This window comes from Physcomitrium patens, chromosome 26, assembly GCF_059467195.1.
Source record: "Physcomitrium patens ecotype Gransden chromosome 26, ASM5946719v1, whole genome shotgun sequence".
In the NCBI taxonomy this organism is placed as follows: Eukaryota; Viridiplantae; Streptophyta; class Bryopsida; order Funariales; family Funariaceae; genus Physcomitrium; species Physcomitrium patens.
The window spans coordinates 10,365,075-10,376,782 of NC_143435.1; the positions used below are offsets into that span (position 1 = coordinate 10,365,075).

General features: G+C 42.2%; 3 protein-coding genes across 4 annotated transcripts; 2 read left to right on the forward strand and 1 right to left on the reverse strand.

Moving 5' to 3' along the window:
• Positions 1 to 718: 718 nt before the first annotated feature.
• On the forward strand, positions 719 to 5,546 carry LOC112277919 (uncharacterized). The gene is made up of 7 exons (XM_090248165.1): positions 719 to 875; positions 1,030 to 1,842; positions 2,658 to 3,119; positions 3,270 to 3,609; positions 3,801 to 3,914; positions 4,413 to 4,491; positions 4,774 to 5,546. Exons 2-6 carry the CDS (start codon positions 1,285 to 1,287, stop codon positions 4,451 to 4,453), a joined length of 1,515 nt encoding a protein of 504 aa, XP_090104291.1. The 5' UTR covers positions 719 to 875; positions 1,030 to 1,284; the 3' UTR covers positions 4,454 to 4,491; positions 4,774 to 5,546.
• On the reverse strand, positions 5,069 to 9,266 carry LOC112277920 (uncharacterized). Of its 2 annotated transcripts, XM_024510771.3 has the most exons (7): positions 8,954 to 9,266; positions 7,942 to 8,174; positions 7,086 to 7,168; positions 6,764 to 6,871; positions 6,279 to 6,379; positions 5,710 to 5,840; positions 5,069 to 5,419 (listed from the first exon to the last, which is right to left on the reverse strand). In XM_024510771.3, the coding sequence occupies exons 2-7, from the start codon at positions 8,086 to 8,088 to the stop codon at positions 5,300 to 5,302; spliced, it is 690 nt and encodes a 229-aa protein (XP_024366539.1). In that variant the 5' UTR covers positions 8,089 to 8,174; positions 8,954 to 9,266; the 3' UTR covers positions 5,069 to 5,299. The 2 variants fall into 2 exon arrangements, with proteins under 2 accessions (XP_024366539.1, XP_024366540.1); XM_024510772.3 differs by lacking the exon at positions 6,764 to 6,871 and having other exon boundaries at positions 8,954 to 9,249.
• Positions 9,267 to 9,468: 202 nt separating this feature from the next.
• Positions 9,469 to 11,153, forward strand: LOC112277921 (large ribosomal subunit protein uL29). Its single transcript, XM_024510773.3, has 5 exons — positions 9,469 to 9,547; positions 9,703 to 9,758; positions 9,949 to 10,028; positions 10,465 to 10,621; positions 10,811 to 11,153. The coding sequence occupies exons 1-5, from the start codon at positions 9,544 to 9,546 to the stop codon at positions 10,883 to 10,885; spliced, it is 372 nt and encodes a 123-aa protein (XP_024366541.1). The 5' UTR covers positions 9,469 to 9,543; the 3' UTR covers positions 10,886 to 11,153.
• The last annotated feature ends 555 nt before the right edge of the window (positions 11,154 to 11,708 follow it).

Here is an 11,708-nt window from a genome sequence, read left to right on the forward strand (position 1 = left end):
TTTTAATTTAATGCATACAAAACTATATGAAAGCTTCAAAATAAATCTTCCAATATTCATTCACCTCCCCAACTATCCACTAAAATAAAATAAAAAAATCGCTGAACTATTGTCTATCCACGTTGTTTTCTCGAATCGAGTTGGCGCACTTAAATGCAGTTTCCTAATTTTCCACCCACTCAAACACCCACCATCGAAACTTTATTCACCATCTAGCAAGACGGACACACCACCCCCACTTTCATTAATAACTATAATATTCACGAGTATTTGAATTCTTTTGAAATGCCTACGTCTATCGCTGTAGAGGCCCCGCCGATCAGCTGATTGTGGCGCTGGGAGGATTTTCCCTCCCATCATTCGGTGCCGTGCGTGGAGCGGATGCCTCACTTTGATGGCGGATCCTTGGAACCACGAGCCGTTTTTGAAGCTATTTAGCCTTTTTCTATACCTGGGGAGCGAGCAGTTGAATGGTCAGACAGAGTCTTCTTTTTATAAACATTTCTTTAGCCAGGTTGTTCCGACCGCACAAGCTTCCACACTGAAGCAATTAATTGTGGCCTGCAAATGCCTGTTCGATTTTTCTTTTTCGTTCAGGGAGTTCGTCTTTTGTTGAAGAACAGGCATATTCGATGAATGGGCTACTTCGTGAAGTGGCAAGTGGAATTCGCTCATATAGAGGGGCTGCCAAGCATGCGGATGCGCTGGGAGATTTAGCTAGGGCTGCAGTGTAGTTTTTGTGCTCAATGGAGAGTTTGGTTGGTGAGTGGATTGATAGGGGGGAAGCAGAGGAAGCAGAAGCAGGACGTCGCGACGTTATCTGTCTCGTCTGCATGCCATTGAGTGGAGGAATGGTGCGCGAGGCATTGATTCTGGTAGAGTAATTATTTATAAATTGTGATCAGTTGAGTTTTCTCTTTTTGGATTAAATATCAAGCACGGTTCGTTAAGAAGAAACATGATCCCGAGGTGCGGCTATTTTGCAGTCCAGATTGCAAGAATTGCTGTTGATGGTATCGCACTTGGCAGTGACAGGTCGGAGGGGGGTTGAACTGACAGGAATTTATTGTTGTTCAGTCCCTTCAATTCAAATTGGTAGCGATCCGAGGTTTTCGGGTCATGGTTTGAACCTCTTGTTGCTGCCGGCCTACATACTGGAAATTTTTGGAATCTGCGATTTCTCAGCTTCTTTGGAAACAGTGACGCAGCTACGACGTAGTTAACGTCTCAGGATTGTAGTGAAGAGGAGTGAGCAACACTCCTCTTGCAGCTTTTGAGGATATCATGAACCAGAGCCTTGCAGAGGATCCTGCGCGGGCGCCGCTGTTGGATCGTCTTCTGAATGAAGAGGCATTTCAATCAGGAATGATTTTCTCCCACGCTGAGAATCCTTCCAACGAGGTTTTAAGGCACAGGGCGACAGCACAGGACCAAGAGCGATGCATTGACATTGACGACCATAATCGCAAGGACAATCAAGCATTGGTGCGCACGTTGTCGCACGCGCGTGATGAGCTGCGCTACTTTCGGAATGGACTACGCTGCCTTGGTCTCGATCAGTCCTCGAAGCTCAAAGTGACCTTGTCGTGGATATTGTTTGCTCTGTTTACTTTCATCGTGCCTTTTGTGAACCTTACTTCTGTGTCGTGCCCCGACTGCGATCCTCAACACCGACACCCGTTTGAGGGTCTTGTGCAACTTGCTGAAACCGCCTTAGCCGCAGTCTCTTTCGTGTGCTTGTCCCATATTGTGCGCAGACATGGCTTGCGTCGGACCCTGTTCCTCGATAGGATTGTGCGTGAGTCCCACGAGGTCCGGGCTGGATATGAATCGGAGCTTCATGTGAGTCCAAATACTTCATCAGTACTTCACTCTTTCTTTCGGATTGAATTGTAGAGTTTTACCCTTCCTTTCATCATGGTCTTTCTGACCTTTGACCACGCTCCTACCTCTTGACAAGTAGATCAAATTCGTGTGTCAGGGTTTTGTCCTCGGTGAGTGGATTAATGATTGGGAAGTAGATGCTTCAGTTGTCGCATGATGATTTATAAGTGGGAGTATGATAGTTGGAATTTTCAAGCGAGCTTGTCGTTTTAGGGTTGACAATTATACTTGGTCATGGTTGAACTTTACCTACCATCAATTGACAGACGCCATCACTCTTTCTAATGTTAAGGTTTGCATTTTACTGTGGATCTGTTGCTGCAACTTCATCTTTTTCTACAGTTTCGGTTACAGAGTCTAAACGTTACACATGAATGCGATTCGAATGTTCATTTTATAAAGTTCTCTAGTCTTCTAAGTCTAAGAAATAATTGTTTAGGTGGTGAATGAAGCAGCATTTATGTTCAGTACTTGTTGATTTTGTTTCCAATTCCTCTTGATTTAGTTAGTTCGTTTAATTTTATTCCTTTAGTTAGCACTGCTTCTTGAGACAAGTCAGCAATTATTTTAGTGCGTCATAACTGTGTCATATGTCGTCGGATTTCCGAAAACCAGATCTAATGTCTTTTGTTTTTTCTGTAAAGAATCTTTATTCAAAATTGATCTCGCAAGTTGTTACTGGGATGTTAACAATGTAATAGATGTTCGTTCAAGCATCACTTGAAAGGACATCCTATGCACGAACTGATTGTACTGGAAGTAACGTTTTACAGGGCGCATTTTCACTTCTCGGTTCATTCCTCTTGCCAATTGCACTTATCGAAATCGCCTTTCGAGTATGGTGGTACTATTACGTGACCGTCTCAATCCCTTTCATCGAGAGTCACCGCAGGCTCAAGATCATTCTCAACGTTGTCCTCTGTTCCTGTGGATTGCTGTCATGGCTATATCGGACTTCTGTGTTCCTTTTCACATGTATCTTGTTCCGGCTTATGTGCCACCTTCAAATCCTTCGCCTCAAAGGTTACATCAAGCTCCTCGAGACAACGTCCAATGTATCGATTATCCTATCTGAGCATATGCGCATCCGGAGCCAATTGACCATCATAAGTCACAGATTTCGTGCGTTCCTAGTAGCGGCATCTTTCACCATCAGCTTCAGCCAAGTGTGGTCTGCGTTTGTACTTCTCAGTTCATATGAAAAGTTCAATTTCTTTCGCGCCGGTGATCTTGTTGTAAGTCACTCGAGGTTACGTCCTTCCTTATGCTGGTTTTACAGCACAACCACATTTCAATGATAATTACATTTTCCATTTTACATTTTATCATGTCAAGCGTGTGATGTTTTGTGATTTCAGCATCTAATTGCAGCTCTCTATTTGTAGGTTTGTTCCGTGGTGCAGCTAACTGGGTTAATGCTTTGCTTGAATGGAGCTGCAAAGATCACTCATAGGGCACAACGAATCATTGGAATTGTGAGCCAATGGCATGCCTTAGCAACTTGCAATCCTCATGCAGTAACAGATTCGCAAAGAACTGGCGAGGGCGATTCTAATGATCCTGCTCTATGGTCGTCCACTATTCGTGGGCCTGCTCACCCATGCGTGTACAATGACTCCTCCGACGAGAGTGACAGTGATGATGAGGAACAATCGCCCCGCCACTCCACCAGTATTAAACAAGCCTTTCACGACATGGAGAATTACCAGAAGCGTCATGCCCTGTGTAAGAATCACCTTGCTTCAGAACGGCCATATATTATCATTTATTTCAGACCACGACCTGACGATTTATTAGTTCCTCCATTATCATCATATTGGAGCAATGAATGGTGCACCACGCACAATACAATTTATCATCTCTCAATCAGGCCATTGTCACATCTCTGAGCTAATTTGCTTCGCGTTTCATTGCAGTGTGTTATTTGCAGCAGGCGAAAGCTGGGGTTTCCTTGTACGGATGTGTTCTAGACCGAGGCTTCCTGTATGGGATATTTGCATGCACGTTCTCGCTTATCCTCGTCATCCTTGGTAAAACTATCATCACTTGAGCCCGGACATCATCGTTGGTGATTTTATCATGTATTCTAAGCAGTAGGTTAATTGCGATTATTGAAGTACATATGAGTGGATTGAAAAGTTAAAAACACATCGAATGAGCCAGTTTTATTTTAGTTGGATAAAGTTGTGAAAAGCAAAACATGTAGATCTTGTATAAGAACTTCGTTTGGACGTGAAAATTAAGGCACATTTACAGTTGTCGACGAAAAGTGCACAGCAATTACTCTCACGAAAAAGGGAGCTTATACAAATTATTGTCACCTCCTCTGGTTGAGGAACCGAATTAGATATCATTATGTGACTGCATCCAACATTAAATTGATAAGAGCCCTAAGGTCACACATCTTGAAACTGGATCTTTAAGAATAGAAAGTTGGATTTAGGTGGAGAGTTGAAAATGGGGAGCGGATGATCACCCATTGTTGTAACCGCTGTTGGTAATTGAAGTTGTTTTTTCTTGTCATACAGACTATTGGATGAGAAGATTGTGGGAGGGCTGGAAGGGATGACTTTAGCCGGGCGAATCTTTCTCCGCACTTTTGTGTAGGTACAAATCTTGTCTCCCACTGTCACGTCGTCCAAACTGCCTGCTCAAGCTCAAGTATAACATGCTGAAGTAACACTTGGAAGACTTGTAATTGTACCAGAAGAAATGGATTCATGGAGTTCTTAGTTTTTTTTTGTTAATCTACCTGCTGGATGATTCCAGCCATCTAGAATTATGACCCGACATAGTTATTACATTTATTGGAAGTCTAAAACTATAAAGCAATGAACGTCATGACATGGAGGTTGTTGCTAGAACATAACAGACACTACTTGATCACAGTAAACGCATCGGTTATGATACAACCTTTCCTCCGAAAAAGTTTGCTCGGAATCTGGCAGTTGGAGTTTGTACACAAGTCTAATGCGATCTGTCTGGCAAAGCTGCTCGGGCAAGTCCCGCTGCTAATGCGCAAGTGATTTAGGAAAGAGCTTAAAGTATGGTTACAGGAGTACTAAACACAAGGGAGAGGACATCAGATGAAGGCATACTGTGAGGAGAAAACCTGTCTGGAAGAACATTTAGTATGATCATCCTTTACCTCTCATTTTCCATGCCTAGAAACACAGTATCAATCTGGGAGCACATGTAGTATCATAGCATTTACAAGCAGTGAAGGAAACATATAAATATAGTTGGCCATTTATAACAGTTTTCACGAGAGGCATTGTCGCCTGAAACCAGCGATTGGTCAGAAGAACTGACACCTAGAAGACGTACCGATCAGAGTTAGATTATCGACCTCCAACACTGCTAATAAGCATATCCCTATGTAGTACAGAAAATGGAGTCAGTACATTCTAAACACTCAATAGAATGGAAATTTCTTGATAGGCATCTCCTTCAATGCTTCGAATTGTTTTTCTACGCAGATACAAACGAGTGGCAGCCTTGGGTTGTGATCATGTAACCAGTGGGCCAGCCATCTCTTAGGAAAATCTAGTGAAGGTGTAGAACCAACAGTTAATAAGATCCAGGCAGCAGAACATATCGGTTGTTGCCGATGAGGCATGTGCAAATATAACGTACTGAATGTGACAATTTTCTGAACTGCATCTCTCAATCTTTCGTGCATAATGATGCAGTTATTTTACGAGCAGAGTGGATTTAAACTATAGTACTATCATAAAATGATCACTGGATTACAATCAGGGCTTAATTGCTAAGAACAAAAATATTATAGTAGCTATTAATGGACAAATATATTTAAAGGGATACAACTGCAGCATTGGGTTCCGAAGCAGGCTTGGCCTTGGCAAGCGCCGTCAAGCCTTTGAGCAATAGGGGTTGTACATGCTCCTTAAAGTATGAGGCAGCGTCTTGAGAAGAAGGATATGGCTCCAATATCACTGCAATATGAAAAAGTATGAAATAATTAGACTACAGATACACAAATAGCAATAGAGGACGGCAAATAGACATACATGTTCTTGAATGGATTATAAATTTTGTCACATTCAGAGACGGTACAAGATTCTGACTAAAAGATCTGAACAAAATAGAGACTTTTCAAGCAAGCTTGCTAGTTTTGTTCAGATCCTTTGGTCAGAAACTTGGAAATAGAGACTCTACAAGACCCTTCAAGCTAGCTTCTCTCTTCAGTCCTTTAACGTGAATAGGAGCGAACCTTGGCAGCGCTAGCATGTACTTCAATCGCTGTGTTGAATCACAACTGTGGAACTTAAATCCATGTAGACATTTACACGTCTGAAATATCTCTCTAAATTCAGCAGTTCAAGAATCTCTAAAACTTCTCACTAATAACAGATTGTAGGGTCCGAAAGTACCTGTTGGAAAGAAAAATTTTATTTCCCATTCAGCTTCTTTTACAGTGTCACTGCCATGAACTGCATTCATCCGGCCATCTGTACCATACAATGCCCGGATCCTGCCAAGCTACGAAAGCTGCAAATGTCAGAAGGATCGAAGCACCTCCAACTCAATGTAGTTGAACAATTACTTCAGAGACATGGCAGTACGAGATCATTAAGACGTGCTGGAACTTCGTCTGCAGTTCAACAAAGTTGCTCACTAACCAGATCCAACCAGTAATTCGATAAATTGAGCCCAATCATAAACATCCAACTGATGAGAAATAAACAGCTACACCTATCCTTCAGAACAGTGGCCTGAGAACCTACGATAGGAGAATCTGTCAGCTTGTCCGTACTGATATATAACAGACACCAACCTGACGCATCTGTAAATGAATTTCAGTCTAATATCTGGTTTATGAATTATTTCTCTGAAAGAGCAGGTAATGCAATCCTACGTTTGAGGAGCTTCTCTGCGTGCACGATTGGAGTCTTTGGGACCTAGCAGCGCACGGAATGCTCGACAGCAATTATCTTTCACCAACACCATGCAATGAATCGACCGGCTGCATGGACCATGATAGTGTAATAGGTTGAAGGTAAATTTTCAATTCCAGCTCATGAGTAATAAATTTTAGAAAATACGCAAGTTAAGCTGCAGTAAGCAATCAGATAAAATGACAACGATTTCAAGCTTACTGTGCTTTCATGGCCACGATGTGGAAAATGCTTACAGTACCTCATTTCATATTATTCATGAGACAAAGACTCGTAGAGCACCTTATCATGAAGCGGATAAGTGTCTCAAAGTATGGCATCTGAGAATGGGCTCGATAGAACTGCTCTGCCCGCACACGCGTGAGCTGAAACATAAGAAGTTCAATTATTACATTTGAGTTGAACAGATGTTACTGTGGACCGATATAAGGTGGAAAACCAAACAATGGTGATGCCAGATGAAAAACTTGGAAGCCCCTGGTCACAGGAAAACAAGCATTGGCTCGTTCACTATTGCTGAAAGCAATGTTTCTAGTAAGGAACCAGTATAAGGATATTAAAACATTACAATCCGCCTATTCATAACCAGGCATGCATGTATGTTCTGTGGTGATACTTGAGCAGTCCCATCTTGATGAAGACGCTGTAATTAAACATTTCTGGTTAACAATATGTTTGGCTAATTGGTCAATTTAATATAATTGTCCGTTAGGTCTTTCAATTTAATACACAAATTTTCATGACAATTCGTAGGAGTGCTAAAGATCACCTTCAATATAGAATTCAAGGCACATAGAAGAGACGTATTATCTGACACCTTTTAAGCCTTCGAGGTAGATTGCATTCCAAGAAAAAAATGAAGATCTATATGTCTCATCGTCATATCTATTTCAAGTTCCAAACACAACCTACTTCTAAATTCATGAATTATCACACGTTTCAAAATAGCTGATACTGTCTACAATCGGACCGAAGATCAACTTTAGGTACTCAGAGGAAAGTTGTTGCAGGCAACAGTATCATGTGTGAAGGTTCACAAATTCTTTAAACTTCAGACGCTACAATGAAAGGAGGTTGATACCAAGCGATCGGTTCTACGAAAGTTGATTTTGGAAGGCATCAGATCCCAGGACTTTACCTTAAAAGTAGCTTCGGCGATGACATTGAAGCCGAACATGTGAATCATATGGCAGATATTCTGCTTGTAGCCCAGACGCATGGCATCAGGCTTGATGATGCACAGCGTCGAATCCATCGGAAACAAAGCACTCGTGACTCTCACCATCTTGACCGAGTTTACTTCGACTCTTATAGGCGAGAAACGGGCGGATTGTTCAGGCTTGGTTACGCCTAAACGCCGTTAATCCACACCTGGTTTTTTTGAGAACATAGCCTTCTTTCAGACATGAGTTTATTGTACGGTTTGGTTTTCTACTCCAGTGCTAACCTGCAGCTTATCATCCTACCATATTCCACTAAACGCGGCTAAACCCTTGGACTTCTAGGGCGGGCGTTGTAACAAATGGCTCCAGAGATGTGCCATAAACACAACGAAAGACAGACGACAGAAATTACCGCCTACGGAACAATTAGATGAAAACAATAGTAACGGGTATACAGGCACGCATCGGGAAAGACATTACGTGAACCTAGATCCTTGAAATTATTACGTCGTTATGTAGCTCCCGCTGGAACGAATTGTTGAACAAAACTTACTGAAACCGTAGCCTCAAATTCACAAACCTTACATCTACAGCTAGCGTGATAAAGTTCATTCCGTCCACACACTCACAAAGTGTAATTGGACTATTTTCATGAAAATGCTATCCATCTCATATAGTGGAAAGGAACCAACTTCAAAATCCAGTAAACCTCCACTACGCTTAAATTGCCGAAAACAATATAAATTCCTAACTTTCGAATAGAAAACACCCACGCCTTCTACAACTAATTACAAATCAAACACACCCACATTCTTTCACAAACTTCCGAGCAGCGCTACAGCGCAAACTGGAAAAAAAAACCCCCCGCAACAACAGGGAAAACCTCACATACTACAAATTCACTAAACCTGAGGTGTTCAAACTTCTAACACGTATACCCAACACATCTGTCGCAATACAAGACTTGAGAGAGATGCTAGGAGTCACCTTTCGTTCGTAAACGTAGCCGGTATGAGCAGAATTACGCTCCTTCTTTTGCAGCGTGTTAAGCAGGATCGTTGCTGTTGCCAGCGCTCCACAATGTCCGCTTCCCTAAATTAAGGACCCTCAGAAATCTCTGGCACACCGGAGAGCCGGAGAGCAAGAGAGGCACAAAGAGGCATCAGGAACTTGGCAGAATGCGCCTCGTCACGAACTCCCATCCCGCTCCTTCAGCCGAAACCGTAAATAACTGTCTCCTTCAACTTTACATATTTTAAATCAGATACTCACAACGAAGAATCCAACCCCTACCTACATTTCCAACCACTATGTCTACTGATTCGTGATTAAAACAGAAGAAGGGGTTGAACGAACGATGGTGAAGGAACGAACTAACGAAATCATTTTTTTGATCGTATTCAGATCTGCTACAAGCCGTGTGAATAGGAAATGGCGTATTAGGGTTTGGGCCGTCGGCTCTTTGTACTTGTGCCACTGGTGAAGACAGGGATTGCTTCCTCCATAAGGCCTGTTGCGGTTGCTAATGCTTCTGCTCTCCCGCCCACACGCTTTTGGAAGTGGAACCGTGTTCTGCAATGGGTAAGCGATGCCTATGCTCCTTGCAAGAATTTTTGGTCCAATTCTCTCATGCATGGGAGCCTGGCGGATAGACTTGATCGAAGTTTGCGGAACAGAACTCTAGGTTATGGGTTTAGATATGTTCGTTTTTAATTTTCTTTTGTGATGAGCTGCAGCCAAAATTAAAGTGCATGAGCTCCGCACTAAGAGCAAGAATGAACTACTTAATCAGGTATGGTACTTCACTTCCGACCATTCTCTCGTCTTAGTGCTCTCATCGGGGGACTTGGCGTTCACAGGAAGTATCTCCTGCAGTTGCGGATGTAGATTGCCTGATCAGAAATGCCCGAAGGATATTTTTCTTAGTATCTAGGTAGTTCTCGTACCTTCATTTAACGGATTCATGGGGCGTCTGAACACAGCTCAAGGAGCTAAAAGCTGAGCTTGCTGCTCTGAGAGTCGCAAAGGTCACTGGAGGCGCTCCTAACAAGCTGTCTAAGATGTACGCTTCTCTCGTCCTCCCTTGGTTGATTGTATTGCTGTGAAATATTCTTCATGGCCGGTTGTGTTAACTTGAGCGTCTAATTCTCAGCCTGAAAAATCTTTTAATTTAGAAATAACCTATGAAAACAAGGAATGAGGTACACACTTGACGTATCGAGCGCGTCGGATCCCTGTTACTGATTCTACAGTAACCGTAATGTGATTGAGGCTAATTTCACACTTACGGTTTTTCCTTGAGGAGTATTTATAAAAAAAATAAGGGTTTTCACCTTCTCACTGGGTTCAGTCCCGTTATTTTAATTCTTATTCTCGTTAAATTATACGTGATTCACTGATTATGCAATATCACACAGCCTAAACCCTAAGCTGATTTCTATTGCGCTATCCTTGAATTTATATTTTCAAGTGCTGATGTCATGGCTCTGGTTGTGCAGCAAGGTGGTTAGGCTGTCGATCGCACAGGTTTTAACTGTCATTTCTCAGACACAGAAAGCTAGCCTTCGCGAAGCATACAGCAAGAAGAAATTTATTCCTATTGATTTGCGCCCAAAGAAAACTCGCGCTATTCGCAGAAGGTTGACCAAGCACCAGGTTTGTTCTCGACCTTACTCCTAGAGAAATTGGCATTTAGTATCCGACTGTACAGGTTGTGACATGATGTCGTTGATAGCTTCGTTGCCGTTCTTGTCAGCAATTACGTCATGTGGCGTGCTAATGTACCTCCTGTTGTACCGATAATTAGTGTTCGTTGTTCTGAAAATGATGTCATTGTTTGTTCAGGCGTCAATGAAGACTGAGAAGCAGGAGAAGAAAGAGGCATACTTCCCCATGAGGAAGTTCGCAGTTAAGGCTTAGAAGTTTCTGTCTAGAATGTTATTGGCCTGTCAGGGCTCCTTAATTCAAATTTGCGAAATTCCTTGGTTTTTGTGAGGCCGAAAATGTCTCAGAGCGTTCCTTAGACTAAAGTATTTCCATACCATAAGTGTTATTTACTTATACCTCTAGATCTGTTGTTCCTTTAAAGCGTTGTCTGGGATCAGGGTTGGCTTGCGGCGCAAGTCGTTTCTACAATGATTTTAAGTACTGAATAATGCCTTTCAATCTATGGTGGTCATCTAACTAATACTGCTCATGTTATGAATAACTTCTACTGTCTAATTTTGAACCTGCCTGCGGTACGATCTCTTGGATATCTTTGCCCAGCATATTATCGCCTCTACTCGACAAGCTGTTGCTTTGAGACCTCATTGTTCTCAATTAATTCGTACCCGTGCTCTGAATTTATGTCTCAATTAGAAGACCTCGACGCTTGAAGAAAATAATTATCACAAGAAAAATCGAACAATTGAGTTTTGCCAAAACTAATCTTCGTGACTGTCACGATCCACTCATTTATTTTACGTTGTACTCAAGGATTCAATTGTGGTGTGCTATGACGGAGTGTCAGCATTGCATGAGATGAAATTGTGGAACGTGAATCATTGAAACACCGTCGATTTATCCTATCGGAAACATTGGGACCTTGAATCCTATAAATGCATAAATTGTTAACAGCTGGTAATCAAATCGTACCAATCCGAAAAGACCTTAGAAAGAAGGATTTGGATTGTTCTTTTACTGGGAACATCTCTTCTTTGCTCTCCTGAGAACGCTTGCCCTCACAATGGCAACAGCATTT